The sequence below is a fragment of the Aptenodytes patagonicus genome, chromosome 2 (genome assembly GCF_965638725.1).
Source record: "Aptenodytes patagonicus chromosome 2, bAptPat1.pri.cur, whole genome shotgun sequence".
In the NCBI taxonomy this organism is placed as follows: domain Eukaryota; kingdom Metazoa; phylum Chordata; class Aves; order Sphenisciformes; family Spheniscidae; genus Aptenodytes; species Aptenodytes patagonicus.
Window position 1 is genome coordinate 145170569 of NC_134950.1, and position 25610 is coordinate 145196178.

General features: G+C 42.2%; 1 protein-coding gene across 3 annotated transcripts in view; it reads left to right on the forward strand.

Moving 5' to 3' along the window:
* Positions 1-25610, forward strand: part of CALCR (calcitonin receptor) — a 181647-nt gene that overhangs the window by 126515 nt on the left and 29522 nt on the right. For all 3 annotated transcript variants that reach the window (XM_076331504.1, XM_076331505.1, XM_076331507.1), the window contains exons 6-8: positions 3427-3518; positions 9567-9693; positions 24388-24541. In XM_076331504.1, the coding sequence (XP_076187619.1) occupies positions 3427-3518; positions 9567-9693; positions 24388-24541 (373 nt within the window). The remainder of the gene's footprint in view (positions 1-3426; positions 3519-9566; positions 9694-24387; positions 24542-25610) is intronic.

Sequence of the window (25610 nt, forward strand, 5' to 3'; positions counted from 1 at the left end):
TTGGAATTGTGGAAGGAAAAGAGTCAAAAAGTGATTTGATTTCAGGTTTGTGTTGGAAGACCTTTTTTTATGCAGCCAAAAAGCAGTACATGGTTATATTTAGTAACGATTCAGCCCAAAGGGCCTTGGAAAAGTCTACTGGAATAGGCAGGAGGTGAATTCTAAAAGTTTTTGCAGCATGAGGAACCATCATGGTAAAATGGGGCTTACCTATGTGACAAAGAGAGAATAATAGTAACAATCTGAGATCACAGAGGCATAAAATGGAAGCACCATAAAAATACAATTTTTCCAGATGTTGGCCCATGTAAGGAGGCAAAAAATGTAGTTCTGTTGCCTATTATCCGTGCCTTCCAGAAGAACAATTTTGAACATCATTCAAGCAAAGTGCAGATAGAACACAAAGGAAAATTATACGTACATCGAGATTCTTCTGAAATAAAAAATGATGGAAAATGCAGAAAGAATCTATCTTTACAGAAATGCCAAGTTAGATTATGACCTTTAATCCAAGTCTTCAAAAACAGGAGTATGCTTCATCTGTAGACTCTTTCCATGTACCTACAGATAATCTAATTAACTGAGTAGGAGGTATTCCTATTAGAGAATTCTCTTTCCTCAAGTCAAGAACTCTAGAGGGACAAAAAAGAACATTTAAGTGTTTCTTTTAGAAGTTTTCTAAGCCCAGGATGACAAAATCTGCATAAGCTAAAAATTTGGTGAGTCAGTGTGTTGTAAGTCCTATATGTCAGAAAGGACATGACAGACTGCCAGTTCAAGGAGTGCAGAAATTAATAAAATCGTTCATTATTTGTTTGAAGTTAACTGGAAATACCAACATGCTATGTTTTTGAGACAGATCACTTAAAAAAAAATATTGCAGCCAGTTCTTAAAAATGTGGTGGTAGACCATATGCTTTGTTAGCTGACGGTTCAGTCCATTCTGATCTGTCTTCGTTGCATTTGGAAAGCTTTTTTGAGCAGTTACCATAGTAAGTTTACATGGAGTAATCAAAAATGCTATTGCTGAGTCCCAGATACACAGTTAAACTGATTTAGCAGTCGTATGCAGAACGGTAGATAGTTGGAATAACCAAGAGTCCTCTGGGGTGGACATAGACTTGCATGTAGTTATCTGGAAGCCTTTCCTACTTCTAGCTGTTTCAGGCTAAAGGTTGTATACAGGATAGGCAGCAAAACAACATATTTTTGAACAGTTCATCTGTAAATTGAATTCAGGCTTAAAAATTATATCAATCTAATATAATGAAAAACCATAGCAACCACTTAGTATAGAGTGGAAGAAATGTCACATGCACACAGGTAAAAACCTCTCCCACTACTCTGTATTCAGAAAGTTGTCTCATCTTCTCTGCACTCTGGTCTTCCCTCTCTGGGGTTGCTGGTGGTCTCAGAACAAGTTGTGAAGCATTTGGGCTCACTAGCAATGTTGTGGTTAGTCTTTGTGAAGGAAAACTAGGAGACCTACAGTATTTGCAGTAAATATGCATAGATTTCCGTAATTTGGTGAATGATATTTACACTCAGAACATGTCTGTTCTACATGGTCAGGAAGGTGTAAATGTGACTTTGGTTTAAATCTGAATCAGGCCACCACTACTTAGCTTAACAAAAGCAGGAGCCGATTCCAAAGTTGTAAAATGACTGAAGAACAAACTAGATAAGAAGATGTGCACCTTTGCTAAGGGGAATGGCTTTGTTTTCTGAATTTTATTCATATTTGTTTTCAAATGAAAGTTTGAAAGTTAAAATTACTGGGAAACACCAAAAAATGTGAGTGGCAAAACCTAGGGCTACAGAAAGAAATTAATCTAATAGTTGAAAAAAGGAAAATTGCTCATGCATAACAAAAGAAAAATGAATGAAGTGGAGCCGAAAAGAAAATAAACCCAGCAGAGGAACTAAGGCCTGCTATCTAGTCTTTTTTTCAGGACAGGCTGATACTATATTAGTGCTTTCAGAAAAGAAGGCAATGCTGAAGCCTGGCATGCCATTTAGCCTCTTGCAGTCTTCTGACAGCTGGGTGATGCTTAAGAGCTTGGCTGAGACCAAAGTATGACATTTAAATATCTCAGCATTCTGCAGCCCAGGTGCTATCCTGTGATTTTGTTTCACTATTGGCATACAAAATATGGATAGGCCTATCTTAGATTTCACTGATATTAGTCAAAGAAGTGAAAGCCCAATTGTCTGTTCATGCACACTGGCTTCACGGCACTGTAAGACCATCTAGTTGCCCAATAGCAAGGTTCTTACCAGTGTGAACCAGAATTTGTCTCAGGGTGTGCTGTTCTAGTACGGTAGGATAATTTTCATCTCATCTGTTGCTTTCATGACTCTGTAGGCCTTAATCATAAGCCCCCTCTGACTTCTCCTCTCCAAAGGGGAGAATCCCAGCATTTGTACCCACTCGTCATAACACAGCTACTCTACCTCAGTTATTTTAGTTGCCACCTTTGCACCTTCGCTCTGCCATGTCCATAAGGTGTGGAGACTTGAAACACACATGCATTTAAGATGTGCGATGTAAATTTTAAACAGAGGCACAATGATGTTCTACCCTTAGTGCCTTTCCTGATGATATCCAACATTTTGTTGACTTTTTGGCTGTTGTTACACAGTAAGCCAATGATTCAGATAATTGGCCAGGATGACTCCAAGATCTCCTTCCTGAGTTTGGTTTCCAGTTCTGAGTTCAGCATTGTGTAGACAGGGTTTGGATCGTTTGTCCTAGGTGTACTGCTCCGCTTTTTTCTGTATTAAAGATCATATAGCATCTTCTTGTCCTCTCAGTTATATGAGGCCCTTCTGGAGTCCCTCACTATTATCTGGAAGACCTAAGTATCACCTGGAAACTTAGAGATTTCTCTGCATGAGGTCATTGATGAATAAGTTGAACAAAATGCCATCTGCGATACCAGTCCTGAGGGTACCTAACCACTGACTCATCTCCAAAAGTGACCATTAAGCTTTTGGTCCCTGTTGTTTAAGATGCTTTCAAACCATAAAAGCTTTCTTCCAATCCTGTGGCAAACTATTTTCTTTAATAATTTTTTTGTGTGTGGAAACTTGTCATGGGCTTTTTGAAAATCCAAATGTATTATGTCTGCTGCACTCTCCTAGAGCTTGGGAAAGTTAGTGATGCGCAGTGTGAGCAGGTATTTCATCAGTTACTTCAGTGCAGCAGAAACAGATCAGTTCACGTAAGAAACACTTATCTCATCTTTAGACCATGAGTCATGCTATTTAACAGATTGCTGGTATTAAAAGTATATTGAAAAAGAACCTTTGAAAGAAAAGAAATACAAAATGGGAGGTTGATTTTGTAGATTCTTCCTTAATGAGAAAAAGACCCAAGTGCCTGCAAATTATTCATGTTTGCCTTTTCTTTTTGTTAAATTGCAGATGGCGTTCATACTTTATTATATGGCGATCGTTGGCCATGCTTTGTCTATAACATCCCTGTTGATTTCCTTGGCAATTTTCTTCTATTTCAAGTAAGTGTTTCTTACAGACACTCTCTCTCCTTTCCCTGAGGGATCTCAAGTGGTAACCAAAGAAAAGCTTGGAAGGGGACATGGCAGTGAGAAACAGCTCTTCTGAGTGCCTTTTTATATAATCCTGGTAAAAAAGTCTCAGCACAGGGTCCTCTCACCAATGGGACATCTCCCAGTGGTGCGTAGCCAAGATCATGCTGTTAGATTTATCAAGACTGGTGTAAAAGTGCAGCCCATAGGGAAATGGTGTGACTGGGGATGCGGTAAGGCCCTTCATTTACCAGTTGCCTATCGTTCCTTGAAGGGCACGTCCAGCCTCTGGCAGGTGCGGTGGCTGCACACGGCAGTGGCTTGGAGCCCCCAGCTCCTGAAGGACAGGAATACCTTCATCTGATGCTGAAGGACTGAGCTATTGACTTGAGTAGGTGGCTTACAGGACTCAGCACTAAGTGTGAATCTGACACTGGTGTGTAGCCTGTCATCAGCATTAAAAGGAAAAACAGTGATGTGCTGTATCAGAACTTTAAAGGAAACTAAATTGATATTCACTGAAAGCATTGCAGCTGCTGTATGGCAACTTAACTAGAGCATTTAAATCTTGTCCTTTAGAGAACCTGTCTGCACACTATTTATTATAATGTCTGCAGTGAAGGAGCAGAGGGAGCTCAGGTTTGCCGTCAGACATGTAGTCACAGCTTCAGTCACAATCAGTAGTGAAGGGCTGTCTGGAACAGCCTTCGGTTTTCAGCTCAGGGAAATGGTAAGCACTAGAAGACATCAAAGGCACTGGGGAAAATATTCAAGAATAAACAATGGACAAGATCCTGAGCTATTGTACATCCAGAGCTATGATGACTTGCATAAGCTATATTCTTCTATCTCCTAAGCAATCTTTTTAAGGTATTTCACTTTCGTAACATTACTATAAACTGCAAACTTCCTGGACTGATAACACACTCAGAAATCAGGGTTGTAATGTCTGTTCACAGATACTTTGATGAAACAGAATGATACATCCAGTATAACGACCCAAATGGGATGGTAGCTTACTGATTTCAGCAAAGGTGCATCAGTTACTTGTAATCAGATAGCCAGACCATCAGTTCATGACCAGAGATAGGGAAATGCTCACCATCAGTAGAGCATATCTGGAGATAACTGCAAGATAATCTAAAAAGGCAGGTAAAATTTTCCAACTTTACCTGGATAAAGGTTTCCAAGGATACAAAGGAGTATTCCCCACACTGCACACTGGGAAACAAAGTAAGAGTAATAGAAACAATTACAAATGCTTCTGAATAAATAACACACAGAGTTATAACCTGATAAAAAGAACCCCTTGCTGAACCCCCACCTCTAGTGCACAAGGGATGGTTGCCTTGCTCTAAAAATCTGCAGTGAAAGGTGCTCCACAAAACCCCTTGTGCCAGTGCTTAAATCAGTTCTAGCCTCAGAGTGCCTGTATTATTTAATCTGAATCTTACAAGAGGCACCTTAGCCAATTTCTGGTCCCAATTTTGATCTATATGTACTACATATCCACAGATATGTTCAAGTTGTGTGCCCTCTATTAGTATTTTTCTTAGTAACATTATGCAAAGCTTCTCCCTGATTACTTCATCTGCTGCTGGTCCCTGGAAAGGTACACCATGGATGAGGGTGTCCATATAGGCTGGAAAAGGGTATGCTTAGTAAATTGAGAGGCCAGAAGAAGCTGGCATAAATCTTAGGGCTATACAGTTAGATGTCTGTGCCTCAACTCTGTGACAGGAAGGGTAGTAAAAGAACAAGCCCCCAACATCCCCACCACCACGAGTCTAGGAAACATAGGAAAATCAAATGGTTGGACTTTGCATAGACTATAAGAGTCTGTAAGATTACAGGCTCAAAATAGGTGGATCCAAAATACAGGTTGTGAATCCTGCTAATTTCCAGAGACGCAATCTGATGAGTGACTGTGATAATGTGCAGTAATCAGATACAGAGATAGCTAGAAACTCTGCCCAATAAACTGATGATTTCCCTTCCCATCTATGTAAAGACAAAGAGCACAAAACCACAGCCACAGTAATGCTTTGAGAAAACTGGGAAGAGCACAATTTAATCTGATTTGGAATCCTATACCCAGGCTTCAGAGTTCTTTGGGACAGTAAAGACAGGATCTGGTTAAACTGGCTGCCCAAAATGGACCAAGAAGGTGTTTCCTTGCAGTGAGCGAGGCAGGATCAGGCTGTCTGACTCAATCCTAGCTCTGAGTCACAGACAACGCACAATCCTGACCGGTCCCAGGCCGCGCTGAAAGACTCATCTTTGCAGCAGCCTTCCAGACAGTAACACACCTCCTCCTCTCTTTCCTCCTCCACTTCACCTTCCCCTTCCATGACTAATGCATGACACAAAGGTTACAGGAAGAAGTAGAGAAAGGAATTAAAACAAAGTGCTGCAAAATCGGAGGACAAAGAGGAAACCAAACCACGATCATAAGAAAGTGAGAATAAAGCTGTATGGGAGCAGGGTTCGTGTTACCTTCAGTTGTTTTCTATCATCTGGCTATGACAGCGATGGATTATTTGACCTTCAGTAGAAGGCAAGCTGTCAACCAGTCAGTCAATCAGATAGCAAGAGATGGTTTTGCAGCCATATAATAGCCTTTGACTGCAGAGGCAGCAATGAACAGCTTGCAGAGGTTGCTGTTTCCCACATATAAGTCCTTCTTGGCAGAGATTTATTTTCCTTTCAATTTTGGGTATCAAGATTCATAATGATCTGGCATCACAGATGTTGCAGTACTTTACAGAAGGGAATACTGAATCAGTAGTGATGAGCATCACTAAGCAATACTAACTCATAACAGGAGACAGTATTCATAAAGTAGAGTGTCTAACAGTTACATGCATCATCACATTATTGCAATATTTTTATAATTACAAACTGAGACCCCATTATCTTATATGATAAAACACAAAAGAAAAAAGGGACTCCTAGCTCCAAATCACTTCCAATTGAATTATTAAAACAAAGACATTTGTATAAAGACAGATGGGGAGTACAGTAAATTTAGATTTGCCAGAATAATAGATGGTGTGTTGTGAAGGCACCTGCAGTCTAATTGTTGCCAAGGCTTTTAAAAGGAGTTGAAGAAGGATAATGGGTGGAAGGATAATCTGTGGAAGTTTGTTGGGAGTTTTCCCCAGGGGTAAGGGTGAGTATGGTAGAAAGTATGAAAAATAATTTGAAAACTAAACAAGTGGGTAGGACATGGAAAATAACTGGCTGGGGGTGAAAATCAGTATTCTCGATATTCATGAAAGAGAAGAAATGACAGATTCACAGCGCAGATCTATGAAGAAAATAATGCTAAAAGCTCCTTGGAAGTCAAAATATCTTAGATGCAATAGAGAAGTGGAGATAGGAACTCAAAAGTAAAGGTGACTCTGTGAGTAGAGAGGAGGACCTATCTCTGTCAAAGGAAATGTGGGAGACATCATAGGATAGATGTGAAACACAGGAGAACCACGAGAAACACAGGAGACTCTGAAACTCTGGGACACAATTGATAGAGGCGTAGTGACACAAAAACCTCACAAGTTTTAGATCCTGATGACTGGCTTAGTGATGCCTTCTTCCATACTGATTAATGAAGCAGAGTAGGGAGCATACAGAAGGATGGGTGGGGGGTGACAAGGAGCCTTCAAAAACACCACGAAGGAATGATTAGAAAATCAGGAAGAGGGTCAGGAAGAGAGCTAAGAGAGGTCAGAGAAGGAGAAGATTACAGATGATTGTCAAAACCAGCAGAGAGGATGAATCAAGTAAGGGTTTTGGTTTTGCTAGAATGTTCTCCTCTCGGTGTGGACTGAGTCAGGCAGGTGCTGATGCCATTTTGGTGGTAAACACTGAAGGTCAAATTAAAAAGTGAGAGTATGGAAATATACACTTAATGATCCAGATGGGTCTTTAACATGAAAGCTGGAGTCAAGGAAAAAAGGTGGGGAATACTGAGAGGAAAGTAGGAGAGCAATGCAGGACTAAAACTAAGAGAGGAAGGCAGGCAGGGAAAGGAGCTTGGACAGCAGATGAAGGCAACATGCAGTGAAGAACAGTCCAATTTAATAGAGGAATAAGATTGGCAAAAGTCAAGTGGAGCAGTGAGGAAGGACAGGAATGGGAGTGGAGGCACATGTACCTGGCAGAGATTATCACAAAAGACTGTCTTTCTGTACCAGTAGTCATGTAGAGAGGCAGCTGGAGAGACAAGGGTCTGCATCTCTGTGGCCAAAAGCTGAAGAGACTGCTCTAAGTAATAGGGAAATTTTTATTTCTTGGGAAGTTAATTGGCATCACACCAATCCTGTTCCCAGGACTGCAAGAGAAAGATAAGAGGGAGATGGGCACATGATAGTGTCCCAAGAAAAGTGGGGTTAGTAGCATAGGCAAAATATAGTGATGGAGAATGGGGAGAAAGGAAGAATCAGGACTGGATAAATACCACCAGAGCTTAGGAGCAGAAAAGGAACGTTAGACTGGATTTGTCATGAGGGCAAATACAGATGGAGTAAGCACAAGAACACAGTGTAGGAAAAACAGCTCTAAAGAACGGTCTGTTTTGCCCAATATCCTGTCCTACAGTGGATCAAACTTGAAAGTGCACCTAGCCACATATCTGGTGCTCAACAGTTGCCAATAGCTGATGCTAAAAGAAGAATATAAAATCAAGGCAAGTGTAAAGAGATACTCTCATTCCTAGCCCCCAGGACCTGCATCTCATGGACATCCTGAACCAAAGAAGGTGTCTTGGTAAACAAGGAGGTCAACAAAAGTGATGAGATTGCAGGATGAGGATGACCATAACCAGAAGGATGACCTCAAGCTGAAGGAAGAATTCCATCCAATAACTCAGAAAATAGGTGTAAGGAGAACTAAGAATAAGCAACAGGCGACCAAAGAGCTGAAAAATAAAAATAAATAAATAAACAAACAAGAGTTCAGTTGGTTAGATTAGCTCTCTGCTTTTAAAGAAAGTGCATTCTGCGTTAGCCTCCACACGCGGAGCATCAGAAAGTCACAGCCTGTGCTCCGTTCCAGACTGCAAAAGACTCCTAGTGCCGAGGGGGAGGCTTGCCTCAGTGAGACAGCGATACTTGCTCTTAGCTGTTTTTTACCTACCAGTTTTGCCTGCTTGCTCTCGGTGATCACTGAATACAGACATCACAGCATTATCTAACAACTCCATGATTGCCTTTCTGCAGTCACCTCCTGCCAGCTCCAGGCTGTGCACTGGGGCATGGAGCACCACAGGGGCGTTGTTCTCTGCATCAGGGGTAGCTGAGGAGGTGCCATGAGGATTTGGGCATGAATTAGAAAGGGGAGACGGTTCAGATAGGAAACTGCAGTCATGATTTGGTTGCACAAGAGTCCTGTGAACTTCTCTTGTGAAATTCTGCTACCCACAATAGCAGAAATCCTACCCTCCCCAAAATCAGCCATTCAGAAAAGATTGCTGCTCCTTCTGAGCAGGAAAACAACTCTTCTGATTTGGGATCTCAGCTGGAGTTAGAAACATGCAGGATACCAACTCAAATCCCCCTGTAATTTAAGGGGATTCCTGCCCAAAGTTCCCATCCTGTCTCACCACTAATTCCTGAAGTAGCAAATAATTTTCATCTGAATATTTAAGAAATTGAGTCTCCAGGGAACAGTTACTTATAAAGCACTATTCCTGATGTTCATTACTTGTATCACGTGCATCTAAACTCTCAGGGTTCTGCTTCACCACTTAATATCTCGATTACCATGAAATAAAGGCAGGCGTCAAGGGCTGAGAATGTAGCCGGATGGCTTTTTACAACATGGGCTAAAAAGCATGTGGTGCTAAACAGGTGTAAAAACAAAACCAAAAATTTGTCAGAGGTTATGGCTGCAATGCAAGGCATGTATTTTCCGATTACGCCTTGCCAAAAGGCATTCTTGAGATTGTTGCCAGAAAGCTTGTTAAAGTGACATCAGAAGAAAAATACTAATTTACGACGTGTGCTACATATTTTTCAGGAGCCTCAGCTGTCAAAGGATAACACTGCATAAGAATTTGTTTTTTTCTTACGTGCTGAACTCCGTGTTTACAATTGCCCACCTCATTGCTGTTGTGCCTAACCCGGGCCTTGTAAAAAGGGATCCTGTAAGTACTGCATGATTCTTCTCCATCTTAACACCCAAGTAAAACTACTACGGCCACGCCGAAACCAGACGTTCCCATTCACCGGTTAATGACAGCCATCTGGTAAAACATGCACGGAGGGTGCAAATTCTGAGAATTTCACTCAACCTTGCTCAGATCTTTCACCGAGTAATAAAAATCTTTGAATTTGGTACAAGAGGGAGAAGCCTCAGACTTGCTACAGCCAGCCCATCCTTATAAACCTGTGTCAGATCCCCACTGCTCTTGTGTCAGTTCCCCACCTCTCTTGGCACTAACTACCTGACATTTCCCAACAAAGCCCCCGAAGGGACAGGTGCTCTTGGTGGCTGCCTGTCCTTTCTCACAGACGCACATGCTGGGGAGGGGCAGGGATGGAGAGGGATACGACTTTTTTCAAAATCCCCCCAAAAGATCGGTTTGCTGCATTTTTTTTCTTGGGAGGTGGTAAAACAAGGCAATAGCTTGCTTTACCGCTCCTAGATAGTGATACAAATTGTGCCAACCCCTCAGCTGATAAATATGTATGGCAGATCTCCGTCACCCAGCTCTGATCTTGCTCTTTAACAGAACAGTCGCATTGTGCTTGCCGTCATTACAGCCGCCCCGGCTGATGTGAAATTAACCCAAGCCTGGGAATCTCTCTAGTTATGTCACAACACTGCTCAGCTTGTCTTCTAATAAGATCGTTCAATTATGGTTCAACCATTTATCTGCTTCTAATTTTGTGAAAGCAATTAAACATAGCACCTGATATTATCCCATCACGTGTGTGTCTCAAAAGTGTGCTGGTTAAGTAAGCTAATTAAAGCTCACTGGTTAAGTAAGCTAATTAAAGCAGGAAATATATAGACTAAAGAAAACATCACCAGTTCCAGGGACCATCTGGAGATTAAAAAATAAAAGAGCAGAAGAATAATTAAAAAACCACACATTTTGTTTCTCCTTACTGCATAGCATCATACCTACATAGCCTGTGCAAGAGATGCAATGAAAATACACTTGATATTTGAAGATAAGAAGCTGGCACATGATATCAGGCACCTAATTTGAAGCAAGATCATTACCTCAAGGTTAAGAGTGATACTTCCTGACAGCAGAAGTAAATTATCTGAAGCTTTAAACTAAAAGTTGAGGCTGTGGCAAGGACTCTTGTGCTCTAAGATTTCATTTAAAAGCTGTATCTAGTGCCTTTGGGCTGGATCTTTATTTGGAGTGAAATCTTGACCCCAGTGAAGTCAATGACAAAGCTCTCAGAGGCTTCAGTAGAGCCACGTAGCCACAGGACAGGTACTGGCACGCTGAGCATCACCTGATGAAAACCCCAACCTCCGTTGCTATGGCAACAGACAGTATAGAAATGACATAAGTGGTTACCTTTGGAGGCCGTGGGGCCCCAGAGCAGTGCAGAGGTTCATGTATGCAGTCAGCTTTCAGGTCTTGGGCCGGACTATGAAGAGAACCCTTAGTGCTGAATACAGTCACAGAAATAGCCCAAGCCGGTGTCCTTCCACTGATGTTACCGAATATAGCTGTGTTAGCAAACATGGCAACAACCAGTCAGCTAAGCACGTGCTTTGATGAGCAAAGCTCTTGTTTTGCACTTTCTTCTTCCAGACCAAGTTTGCATGTCGTTGACTTAGCAGTGAACTGCTGTCTGGAGGCGAGGTACAAAACTTGGGGCCAGAAGACCTGGGGTCTCCCATTCTTGTTCTGCAGTCAAGTATGGGATGAGGGTACACTCACTGCTTGATCTTGCCTCACTTTCTAGATTTTCCTTCCTTAAAAAAAAAATCAGAAAAAAAGGAGGTGACGTGACCTGCTAATACGTTCAAAGTCTCCCAACATTACTAGAAAGTATATTCTGTTATTTTAGTAACATAATAAACTTGTAAATACATGACTGGGAAAAGAAAATGAACTGCCAGGGGCAAGTTTTTAACACATGATGAAATTACATATAGTATCCATATGAGTATATGAAGACTTAAAGGATTTATATTAAAAATTTACTTATTCCACCATGTAGATTCCCATATTTTTATTTTAATGCTAATTAACAGAGCAAATGAAGGCTTTATAGCTTGGTTTTTTTCTATCCCTACTGCACCCTCTGTTTTATTAAGCCCATTTTAAGATGACTACTTCTGACTTTCTGTAGTTTGCTGCATTTATCTACTTTCCACCTGTGCATCTTCTGAGCTTGACAGGCTCGTGTGTGTGGCTCCTATTTCCAATATATACAGGAATACTGAAGTGTGTAGAAGGAATTTCAAACAGTCACAGATACCCCGTATGTAATGGCCATATACAGAGATGAAGTTGGTGGTATTTATTCTGCAAAATAATAAATGTGTTTCCACCCCAATAGCTCCTGCTTTTTTTTTCCCTGCATAAAGTTTCACAATAGATTTTAAATATGCAATGCCATGGGAAAATACTTACAGTGAATACATATTTATGAGGATATCAACAAATCCATACAATTTTGAAAGAAGAAAGAAGGTTCTGTTAAACAACAAAGAGAAAAGACAGAAGGAGCAAGAGAGGAAATTCATCCCTAACACCAAGACACCCACATTCTCCCTGTTTCCAGACACAAAAGATGTGAGACAATCCAAAGCATCATTTACGTGAGGAGAGGTTGTACTGCATCTTTACTCGCATATAGATTGCTGCACAGAATTAAACCCTTTGATGATCATTCTGGTCATGTAAAATGGTAAGTCAAGCCACTTTTTCAATATATCTTAATTTGCTTTTTTACCTTGGTTTTTTCTGCTGTTTATATAATACTCTCTCTCTCTCTCTTCTTCTCCTTCTCTCTCTCTGAGATTTATCTGGATCTGAAATGATGGAAGAGAAAGATGTGAGCTCAGGTGGCCATATGAGAAGCAAAGAAGCAATGAAAAAGGTTCAGAGACACTTGAACAAAAAAACCAGGACACATGTATGAACACTTATTTAGATATATTGAAAAATGTTACATGAGGTAATTTTTTGCATGTTGTATCTGAAGTAGCAACTGCATTAATTACACTATTACTGGAACAGATTTTATAGGAAGGGGTATCTTCTATCACCTTCTTAAATGACAATGACCCACAGAAAAAGGGTGATCTGTGAACAGCACATTATGTTCTCCATTAAAACCTGTGGAAATACAAATAAAACTCTTGCTAACTAATCTTTTAATTTAGTCTTGCACATCAGATCTGTATTTTTCATTTTTTGTATTCCACAAGACTAGTAATTTTAATACTCAATTCTGATGGGGGTAAAGGAAGATACAGGTAATGACTGGAGGGATAGCTCTGCTAATGAGAAACTGAATAATTGATCAGCTCCATGGGCTCCAATATAAATATAAATATGTTTGTAGATGGGACTAAGTTTGGTCACAAATCAGTAATGGCTCAGTAATTGGAAATTCATACAGAAAAGCTTTAAGAGATCTTATTGCATTTTTATCACTTTCCTGTTCCAGTAGAGATAATATCTGTTCTCTTCTTTCTCCAGGCTCTTCTGTAGTCTTTTCACTTTTCATGTACGAGTTTCTCATTGGCTTCTGGCATTCCATGGTGTGAAAGTTTCAATTTCAATTGCAGTTTTATAGAGTCCATAGCAAGGACCAGTACTGCGCTGGGAGCTCCCGGGAGCCCTGTGTGGGCTCTCATGCTTGGCCATGGTATATCAGAGCGTAAGGACCCAGCATCCATTCAGGCATGCTCCAATCTCACTGTCACGTCCCAACTCTCTGCCACACAGCTTATTTAAGCCTTAGTGTATAAATAATCTGTACCCCGTCTTGCATAGGTACAGCAGCAGAGCTGGCAAGGGAGAACCCAAAGCAATCCATGTTTTATTATAAGCACCGTGATCTCATTTTCTTAGCAAGGACAGATGGGGCGTGGGCTGGGCTGAGCCTGACACAGTCCTTTCCACTAGCAGTGTCTGTAACTCAGGTCTTGCTGAGGTGGAAAGTACCTTGGACACAGGGTATGACACACTGAAGCCTGTTCTTGCCTCCTTGTGTAGATGTAGATATACTTTAAAGATCCTGAGCTAGTTTACCACTCTGGCTGATGGTGCAGCGTGCACTCTCTGCCTCTAACAGGACTAGCCGCACAAGCGTTTCACTATCACTGAAAAGTTGCTATCACTGTGGGCATGAGGTGGGATGACAAAGGGCAGTAGGTTTATCTGTACTGCCTGAAACCCATCTCCTGGTAGGAAGCAAGCCTTCAGGAGAAACCACTAAGCTGCTTCCCACTGAACATTATTAGTGAGACCAAGAGAAAGTGAGAAAGAAAGCATAAAAGCTGGTGTCCGCTAGCATTACAGTCTTTAAAGCAAGGCCACGGTAGTAGTAATATTAAAAAAATTAGTATCCTCATGAAGACTAGAACACTATAAATAAATTCACCGTTGGCCAATTCAAGTGAAAACCATGACTGTTGAAGTGTATTACGTTTTCCTCCCTATCACTGTAAAACAGTGGAAATAAAAAGTTGAGCTGTGTGGGAAGATGAAGAGTGTATAAAGGGTACTTACTGTGATTTATGGGGTTACAATACTGTTGACTTCTATTCTCAAAGGAATAGACAGGGAATGAGAGCCAAGAAAACATGGAGATTCACAGCATTTCAGAAACAGTGTTAATTTTAAGTCTTTTTACCATGTAAGTGTTACCTTGCTCATCTCTTGTTGCTTTCACTTCCTTCTGATGTAGCCTGGCAGAGCCTGGGGGGGTTGTTAAAACATATTTTTCTCAAATGAGGGGCCCATAGCTGATACCAGTGAAGACAAATGGCAAAAATGTTGCCCCATGTGACTTGTGTTTGCCTCAGTAGTCCCAGCAGTCCTGACAGTGCAGCCTCCACTGGAAGCAACAAAGGTGGAGTTCCACAAAGGATAAGGGTGCTTTGATCCTCTGAGTTGTTTCATGTATTATGCTCGGGGTAGAGCTTCAGGAGGCTCCATTCTTGTTAAATTAATTTGATTCTTTATTAATGTAACTATTTCCAGAGCTTTCCTGTCACTCTCAAAGCATCTCCAAAGTCTTTCATCTTAGTACATCTGTTCCTCCATCCTGTTTCCACTAGGTTACTTACAGTGGCCTCCTCAGCCAGTTTAGCCCCAAAGAGATGACCCAAAGCTATTCTGGATTATCTAAGTAACCAAAGACCAGACTTCTGGCAGAGAATTACTGGCCAATGCCTAGGAGTCATGTCTCCTGAGTCTTCTCATGTATCTTCTATGCTAGGAGAGGGTTGGTGGTTTTGTGAAAGCTGTCATCATCTTGCCTAGGAGCCCTTTGGCTAATGAAGGGTCCAACTGGCTGTTTAAAACATTGCCCTTCTGCTGCCTCAGGTATAGGAATAAGGCTTGGGCCCCGCATATATTTGTGAATTTTGCATACGAAAAGGATACTGCTGGTAATTGGGAAATCAATAGAAAGAGAGGGAGAACAGGAAGGCTTGGCTCTAATGCTCAGGTTTAGAGAGAAACTGTCCCAGCTAAGAAGCATTTCTGAATTGGACTACAAAGCACCATATCACATTTCTGAGGTTCATAGGTGCAATGGCTGAGCCTGAGAGGTGCAGGCAAGCACAGTCCCTGATGTGCACGTGCCTCCAGGAGGGTCACCTCAGGAGGTGGCAGGGAAAGGAAATTCCTGCTCTATCTGCTTCTGCCCTCATCCACAAAACAGGACTGACACATGGAGAGGACAGTCCCTCCTGCTGCCATTGCATTTCTCTAGTATCAGCAGAATTGCACTTCTCAGGGTATAATCCTTTGCTTCTTAACAACATTTGCTGTCTAGACTCCCCCTCACCAGTCCTGTCCAGCATTGCTAAGCCTCAGGGACAAGGAAAATGGAGCAGTACTGTGCAGGATACACAGGGATGGGATCTCCTGCTTTCCAGGTCCAGCGCCCTGGCACAGCCGTCACGGGATCACTGACAGTGTCCTGTGCCTGTGAGCAAAGGGCAGTGTGACCTTCCTTGGAGGCAGAGAATGACTGTGACTTCAGTTCAGGAACATGTGTTCACCTTCAAGAGGATGAGTTTGTTTTATGCTGGTGAATCATTTGCAAATGAAGTTTCTGCCAGCAGTAAGCTCATGGGCAATGCCAGGACTGTGCTGCACTAGTTTTACTCTCATTGAAATCACTGGGTTGCACTGGCATAACACTGCAGTAATTCAGATGTAAATCAGAATCTCTTCTTCCATCCTAGGAAGGATCAAGTCTTCCCCCTCCCACTCAGGGGTTCAATGAGATTAATGCAGACTAAGGGACGTTGTGAATTCAGAACCAGCCAATATTCAAAGAATTCTCACAAATTTTCAGGCTGGAATCATATCTGCATTCATTTTAAGACAGATCTGTCAGGGTCTAAATGGCATGAAACAGAGCAGTAATTCCCATCATTTTTCTCAAGGTCTTTATATTCTTGTTTATAATCTCAAAACTCTCAGAGTAATGGAGGAAACAAAGCACCATGTAATCCTGGTGGTGTCAGAATCACTGATCTGATGTGGTGTGCCATGCCCAGAATATGAAGTATGGATGATTAAAGGACATTCACAGCATTCATAAATGACAATTCTGTGAAGAGTATTTGTAGTTTATGCGGAACAACTAAATCTGGGCTCCAAAGAAGTCAGTCAGTCACCATCTCTGAGAAAGATCTGAGCTTTCTCAACAACATTATTATAGTTGCTTTCTCAATGGGAAGGCACCATCAAATTAACAGCTGCCATCAGAAGGGGAAAAAAGAGGTTTAAGAGTCTAAGAATAAGTATTTATTTTGGGACAGATTTCCTCATCTTACTTTCCTCAGGAATTATTCTGTCTACATTTCAGTTGCTTGCTCTTCTTTTAAAGCAGTATCAATTAGTAGGCTCAGATTTCTCAAAACTGTTGCAGCATCACGAAGGGAGGGATGATAGCTTTCATGACCCAAGGTATTTCATGTCAAAATAACCCAAGCTCTATCAGATCCTGTGGATGGTATTTTGGCAGCGTGATCCCTACACGCAGCCTCTTATACAGGAGGCGGAGTGCCGTTTCCTCCAGAATTGTGATTCTAGAAAGGACTTTGTACTGCAAAATGCATTGTTGTCCCAAAGCTGAAGGCATCAGGTCCTGGGGCTTGTTCCCAGGTTTTCAGGCTGCATCTTTTCTGCTCAGGTGAGGAAGACCTGCACTCTCAGCCACAGCAAGGATGGAGGCCAAATATCTGGCTCAGAGGTCAAACTGCAGATTTAAATGTCTCTGTGAAAAGTCTGATTTAACCTGTCATTCTGCCTAATTATTCATTATGTACCTGCACTGTCTCTGGACCCTAAAGCTCTGCCGCTGTGGCAGTGAAAAGTGAGCACTCCCAGGACAGCTGTTTTCAAAATCGGCAAACTCTCAGCATCCCCGGTCTTGCTGTCATCGACTGCAATTCTTCTGTCTGGCCACAGTGGCGGTTTGCAGCCACTGGGTTTTTTATATGAGCTTGTCATAGCAAAGCACACGCTGTCTGTATGTGCAAAATGAGTGAATCCACTCCAGATTTGCTAAAATTCTTGACATGCCTTCAGAACTCAAGGTCAAGGTGTACTTATTCTACCCTCAGAACTGAGCTGTAGCGGTTCCTGAAAGGCTGTTAGTCTTTCCTGGTGTGGAGTTGTGCTTGACTGAGTTCTGACACTAATTCAATTTTCCAAGCTTTACTGAGGCTTTTTATTATTTTTCCCTTTGGTTTTCCTCAAGATTTGGGAGAGGCTTGTAACTAGAAAGTGAAGAGGACCTAAAAATGTAGGGTGGGACCTGGGTGACCATAAATTTCTATCAATTGCACTGTCTCCTGTGAATCTGAGAGACTGAAAGGTGAATAGATGATATGTCATTAGCCCCTAAAAACGCAGGCATGGAAAAATGTCAAGTAGCGACTTCTTAAATGTCAGATCAACAAGTGCAAATGCTAACAGTTGCCTTTTTGATGGATTCTGTGCTACTCTGTACAGACATGGCATCCCCTAATGAACTGTTCCTGCACTTTCCACACAAGCCTTCCCACATGAACAGCACATTTAAGCACCTTAGATTTTGATATTTCTCTGGGAATATAAAGCAATTATGTTCAGAAACTTTGCTGTTATAGAAGCAACTACTAAATCAAGATAATTCAAATTAAACTTGACGTTCCTCTCCAAGTTTTCCTTAGCATGTGTCTTTAAAAGGATCTACCAAAAATGTGAGAAATTTGAGTGTGAATTGGTCAGAAAGTAGATTTTTCAAAATCCCTCAAAAGATGGACATTTCCAAAAGGAATTACCCTCAGAAGGACAGTACCATAATGCTTAAAAAACACAATATTCTCCCTGATACCGTGCTGCCACAGCTATTTTCCTCACTGGGATTTGTCTGATTAAATGGCAGTGCTACCAGTGCAGGCAGCTGTGTTTGAGTCTAGGAGACCATTCTCCTCACTCACACCTGGCTAAAACGGGTCAGGTGAATTAAATGCAGAGTGCTCATTCCTCTCCAGGGACTGCTTCAGTCTACACATCTATACTGTGAAGTCAGACATCCAGGTTAGGTGAAACGAATGCCGTCCGTGCTATTTCATTGCCCTTTGGTGACTGCTGTGCAGACCTGTATTATTGCCCATTTCCAGTCATGACCCAGCCACCCTGCTCCTCTTGAAGGTATTTAAGACCAAACAGAAGTAGCCTGAAACAGAAGAGTAATAAATGAAAGGGCATCAAAGTGGTGGAGGAGAGGTGCCGGGAGTAATTGAAGCTCATATCCCATTTCATTGGGGATTACCTCCGGCAGCTGGGAGAAGATGACAGCAGACCTTGTGAACACTCTGACTCCATTTCCAGTCCAAATGAACAGCAGGTCGAGTAGTTCTTGTACTACTTTTTTAGGCTACCCTGACTGCCCCTGTTTCTCCTTGGCACCCCTCTCTGGCAGCCTCTCTGTCCTCCTCCATCAGTCAGGCTCATACTCATGATGCCTTCCTGAAAAGCTGCCTCCCTTCAGCAACCCCAGCTCAGAAACCAAACTCTGTTGGGGGTGATGAGGCTGTGTTTTGCTCTGCCTTGCACCCTGCGTGACACTTACCATGGTGCACCCCGCCGGCGAGGAGCCGGTGGCCACCACGCACTGGCAGTGCTGGATGCGCCACAGGAACCCCCTGGGAACTCAGCCCAGCACAGCGCCCTGCAGAGTTCAAACCTGCAGCTCCAGGATCGCTATGGCAGACGGGACTCAAGGATGTGCGGATGTAGCTGTATTAATTCCTGTCCAGAATGCCTAATTCTGGGCTGGCTGCTTCGCTATGGCGTAGACATGGACACAGATGCTGTTAAAAATACCCCCCGTTGTTTAATTTCATATTTTGCTTTCTTGTAACACAAAACCTAGGATCCCTCTGAGCAACTGTGTACATTTTGTTCTGTAAATGGTTTAAAAGTCTATTAAAACATTAATCTTAGCCCGAGCCCCTGTGTGCCAGGTTTCTGTCTGGAACACAATTTAATGGATGACTCATAGTAGATGTATTGTATAATGGTATGACATTCTGATAGCCAGTGATTTACAGCTACAATACTTAGCACTGTCTTGCTTTGGAAAGTCCTTTTATTGCTTATTTGTGTAACATATGGATACTTGGAATTTAAGAATATTTTCATAGGATAGTGTTCTAATAACCAGAAAAAAACCCAACCAAACAAACATGTAAGGCAGACCAGTAACCAAACTTCAAGCTACTCCTTTAAAATGCTAGATTAAGAACATCTGAGAATATATTGTATTGCCTTCAAACTGAATTTGAATAAATCATGTCTGGCCTCTGTGGCAAGCAGTACAAACTCTCCTTGAGGAGGATCCTTCACTGCTGTGCACTGGGGAGGTTCACAGGGGTGAAGAGGAACCAGACTAATAAGGTTAAACATGTTTATTTCCTTTTAAACAAAGAAGTGCACAGCTTTAATGATGGCACATATAGCTGGCTTGGTTTAAAATCGATAACCTTGGTTGGCCTGTTCTTAACAATTTATTTGAAATGTCAGTCTGGGGCATTTCCATGGATAGCGAGCATTTGAAAAGAGAGGTTTCATTATGCACAAGGGGCTATCCCACCCTTGCTTTCCATAGGACAGGCTCTCTGGAGTTGGCAAACACTGCTGTAAAACACAGACCTCCTAACTTGCCAACCTGAGTCCCTTCACCCAGGAAAGCATCGTGGGAACTAGGACACACAGGAATCTGCACAACTTTCCTATGCCAAAACTGAGTCAGTCCTTTTACTCTGACTGAATTACTAGGAAGACCTGCTCAAAAGCAATTAGCAGTTTATTTCACATTACATTTTGTTATCATTATTGAAGATAGTATTCTGGGTTTTATGTAGTCTGAGTGTTCTGGTTTGATTTGCCCTAATGGGTAGTGATGGTAATTAATGCTGCAGCTTTCTGTCCATAAGCTATTAACTGATAACCAAGGAGAGCCTTAACAGAGAAATGACAAGTACATGTGGTGAGGGACTGCTGGATTAGCTGAGGAGAGTGGCATGCCAATTACATTACTGCACAATTGCAAGTCCTGCGTAGGCAGATGGACCTTTGGGACTCCTTTGACAGGACTGGAACATTAACAGTATTTATAATACGCCAACATATCCTGCAAAACATCATAGGCACCAGTTCTAGCTCCTTCTTGTAAAAGGAGAATTAATTATTTTATTTCTTCTCTGTGAAATGCTTCCAGCATCCTTTTGAAGTGCTTTCATTACATATCGCAGCTGAGGTGTTCACAAGAGTTACATGGCTCTTAGCAAGATTTGCAAGAGAGGAGAATATGACTGACTGTACTCCTATTGACCGCTTTTGCCCCTGAGCAGTTAGCCAGAATTTAAGGCCATTGCAGGTTGCTTTCATGAGGAAGGAAAAATAACAATAAAGGAGATTTTTTTCTCAGGTGTTCTCCTGTAGATCGGTAAAGAACTTTCCTCAGCTTTTGTGTTCATCAGTGCAGTGAGAACAAGTGGTAGGAGGCAGCCTCCCTGCTCACAGATCGAGTTTCTTGCCAGGCTGTATTCTGCAAAAAAAGGGTTCATTCTTGGCCATCCTCCCAGAGCTGCTTTCTTAGGTGGTTACCTGTCTTTGGGGTCTTTCCTTGTAATTGTATCACACTTTCCCTTGCTACATAGCCACCAACCTGTGCAGTGCAATGCTGTCTGTCTCCGGGCTCTCAAAAAGAGGAGCATTTGTTTATTCCTTTGTTTAGGAGACAGGCACACCAGCCTGAGCAGCAGTTACTGGGCTGCACTAGAAAGGACTAGCTATTTCCTCTCAGCCTGCCCTGCTCATGAATTAAAACCCACTAGCTTCAGTCACCTGCACACCCATAGACTGAGAGCACGTGACATTTTTCTCTCCTTCATGGTGTGAAGGTGCTGTGATAATCCTTTGAGTCCTGGATCTGACTGTGCTGATATTGTGGAAGACACAACAAGGACAGAGCCTCTGCCTCAAAGAACTTACAACAAAATATATTTGACTTCAGCAGAAGACAAAACCCCTAGACATGGTTTTTATCTCAAAGTTAACAATCAGTCAGTTATCAAGCATGGAAGTGGTAGAAGATTTGCTTCTGTATCATCTTGCAGTTTTATTTTACTTGTTTCTGTAAGAATAAACACTTCATAAAACTTACTAGTTCTGCAATTTTCCCAGCTAAGACTAATGTACACCAAGATGTTGGTTACATTTGTCGTGTTTTATTTGTACCTTGCATGAATCCAGTTCTCATCAGTAACAGGTTCTTCTCTTTTACCTGCTCTGACCTAAGAAAAAACACTCTCTTTTTATTGTAGGAAAATACTTTCACTGCATCACTTAGCCACAGATTAAATGTGCCGCATTTGTTAGCTTATCCAAAGCAAAGACTGATTTTTGCTGTAGTTTGATTAGTATGAATTTAACATAATTCATCTCAATGCATTGTTGTGCTTAAACTCTTTATGCTAACTTTTTCAGATTCATGCTCAAATTAATGTGATATGGATCTAAGTACTAATCAGACCCATCCTTCATGCTTTGCCAATGGTATTCTTACTTCTTTAATCTACTGCATGGGAAGTGATTAAATTCCTCAAAAGAGTCATGAGCTGTCTGCATGGCCATTACTCTAAAAGAGAGGTATATGTTTTCATTTTTAAAGTCACAAGTTGTAGTTCACATGGAGAGTACAGGAAAGAAATAAATGTTGAGGAAATGAAGTAAATGAAGTCTAGGTATGTAGTTCTCAGGCAGTGTGCTTTCTATGTGTGCATTTGTTTGAGCTACAGATAAAAGTTCCAGCAAAGACTGACTTAGTTCAAATGGAAGGTATGTTCAATTGGTCTGTGCTCAGAGGGTCGGCGAACAGTGCAAGCAGCTGGCAAAGAGAAGCAAGGATACTCCGTAGTCATCTCCCTTTCAGTTTGGCAATATGAAGTGGTGAAAGCATTACGTTAAAATTACAGGTTTGAGAACATACCGTGAATTTTGTTGCAGAACTCACCAGCCGTGCTCTGCTCCCCTCCAGCTACCGGGCTGCAGTGCGAGACCATTCCCAGAGCCCCGATGGCTGGATGGAATGCTGGGGTGACTTTGGCACTGGCGGGAGCAGGACCAGCCTGCGTGCAACGTGCAGGCACCCTGAATCACTCCCGCCGGAGCCACTGGGGAAACACTGCCTCGAGCTCTCAGGTCGACCCCCTGACCTGCAGCTCCTCTGAGGAGATCCCCATAGGGGAGCATGGGGCTGGCCCAGCCCAAACCTGGGACGCAGCAGATTTTATCAAACCTGTCTGGAAAACTGCTGTGATGGCTCAGAAAGTTTGCTGACTTGTTAGAGGCCGGGGTAGCTGGCTGATGTCGGGGGGGTGCCACCTGAATGTGTGTGCAGCCTTTGGGAAGCGCCTGTTAGTCAAGGCAGTCCTCGTGGGGATGGGTGATCGATAAGGGGAGAATGGAGAAAGGCCAGCCGCCAGCTGGGAGGCTGCATTGAGCACAGGCGAGGGAACAAGGCAAGAAACGTATTGACCCAGACCTGTGAAAAACAGCCCAAGGATGATTTAAGAACCTTAATGAACACATTTGCCAACAGAAAAAGGAGCAAATACTTCTTCATTTTTTTTTTTTTTTAACCTTTTCACACCACTCTACAACCCTTTTTCAGCATACTTTGTAAGAACTCTTCAGAGGCGGTGTGGAAAAAACATGTGACTGCTCTGCCCTGTGCGGTGAGCAGAAAAAACGAATCACCAAAAATAAAAATCAGTCCTTCAAGTTAATCCTGTTGGAATCCTATACCCTAACCTGTCAATAATCCTATATTGTTATGATCACCAAGCTGCACTATAAATATTGAAACAGAACTAAATGCACATGTTCGGGCAATTGCTTTGGGAATGTTTCTCAGCAACAGAAGGTGGTGCACTGGATGGCTAACAAGCTTTTCTGGTCCAGAGGGCAGTCTGAGTCCCCCACACGGACGCAAAACGTGCAGTCCTCTACCTGCTGAACTGCCCAAATGTCTCTTTAAAGAGACAAGTAAATCCTAAAGACATCTCTTACAGCCCAAGTAGTCAGCTTGGAAAACTTCTGCAGAAGTTAGAGGGAAGGAGTATTTTCCTGTGGCCGCAGATGACGACTGTCACTTTGCCATTGCTGCTGTGACCTCGGATTTCCACGGAGCACATGGTGCTCCCCCAGGAGCAGTGGGTCTCTGCCAGCACAGCAACGCCCTCCCACTCCTCCTGGCCCTCCTGGGTGCTGGTGGCATGGAAGCCCATGTGGAGGACCTCATTGCCCTCTCCAAGGAGACGGATAGACATGAGATCCTCTCAGAAGAGGAACAGCATTGTCCCACACCAGCTGGCTCTCTGGTAGTGGACAGGACACGCTTCCCTCCACCATCTGCCCACTGCTTCCCAGCACCTCAAAGCCACAGTCTCTTGTCAAGGTCTATGTCTGCAACCTCATCTGAACCACAGGCAGAAGCCACTTCCCAACTTCGCCGGCTCCATTTAGCTCCATGTGTCGCTTTGTTATTTGGACAAAATAAAGTAAAGCTGTCTTCTAGCAAAGAGGCGAAGCCAGTATCCCTGGCACCCTACCAAAAAAATCTCCACTGCCAACCGCACTTGTCCTTCCCGAAGGAGTGAGTTCAGAGCTGGGTGCGGTTTAAAAAGTGAGTGGCTCTGCCTCAGATGGGAGAGCTGAACAAACCTTAGAAAAGTTTGATCAAAAGTAAAAGAAATCTCCCAAACTGGGGCTCTAAGTTACTGTTTCCTTCACAGTTTTTCTTGTACATCTAAAGCAAGTTGCTTGTTTCAGTTCTAAAAAACAACAGATTTTGAAGGGGATTTTTTGTTATGTGGTACTGTTTGGAGTGCTGTTATCACACATTTTTTCTGTTTTGTGAGGGCTGTTTGTTCCATTCATCTCATTTATAAAAATTTAAAATCCCTGCCACTGATAGGTGGTGAACAAACCCAGCAAGAGCTAGGGATTTTTGTTCCACTTTGCTTTCATATAGCCTAGCAATAACATTTATCTTTGCCTGCTTAAATGCAAAATGCTGGTCAAGTGTGTAACATTATCTCATTTGTCTAACAGGTAAGCTGCAAAGTGCTGCAATTCTTTCATCAATACATGTTGGGCTGCAACTACTTCTGGATGCTATGTGAAGGCATTTATCTTCACACGTTGATTGTGGTGGCAGTGTTTGCTGAAGAACAGCGTTTGCATTGGTATTACCTCTTGGGCTGGGGTACGTATGTTTTGTAGGAAGATGGTCAATTCTTTCAGATGTTTGAATTCTTCTAGCACTTATACACCTGAATTGTTGTGTTTATACCACTAGATCATAGCTTAAGATTGAGTTCTTGGGTCCTAAATTTGAGTGCATTTATTTGGATGGGCCTAGAGACTTAAAAAAATCAGCAGGAGTCAGTATCCATTATTTGCTGCATCTTGGGATATGCTGAAAGAAATGCTTAAGTTTTGTTAAGCAAAGCTTTGGGAGAGATTTCTATCCAAACACATCTCCTTTCTGAACAAAAGTTGTCTATATTTGTCACTTTATAAGCAAAAATATTAACCTGTGACAGTACCTATAAAATTATATTTTTTCTGGAATGAAGAAGAGGAAAAATCAGTATCTATGTCTCCCAAAGTGAACAAACACAGCACGCAGAAAGAGGAACCAGAATTTCTCTGGAAGTGAATCCAGTATCAAATATATTTTGGCAGATGTTGTTTTAAAGGGAAAGATTCAATTTTACCTACACAGGAGTAGACAATGGCTCTGCTGTCAGGGCTGATTTTGTCCAACAACAGTGATCTCTAAAGCATTTCAGAGAAACATACAGGTGTCAATAAGCAAATCTCAATGATATTCTATGAGAGAGGTTACAAACCCATACACTGTGGATGCAAACTGTATGTAGTCGCATGCATATTGCCCAAGGAACCATGACTAGGTCTGGTCCTTGATCTCCAAACATGTATATCTCTTCTGTTTTCACTAAGGGATCCCTTGCCTTTTAATTAGTAGCAACAGCAGATATGTATCCTTTGGACTGTCGGGTCCAATAAAAGGCCATATAAATACAATCAATATATTACAGTGGAGCACAGTCTCACATTTAAATGACTATCGTAAATCCAGTCCACATCGGTGTTGACAGAAAGTCATTATCAAGAGCTTTTTCCAGTTTGGGAACCATGAATCTCTGGCCTCATTCCAGTTTCTGGTGAGCCAGTCCCCATATCTTGAAACTGGTGCACTGGTGCAGCCAAGCAGCAATGGTGGACCTTTATCCATCGTCCCACTGCAC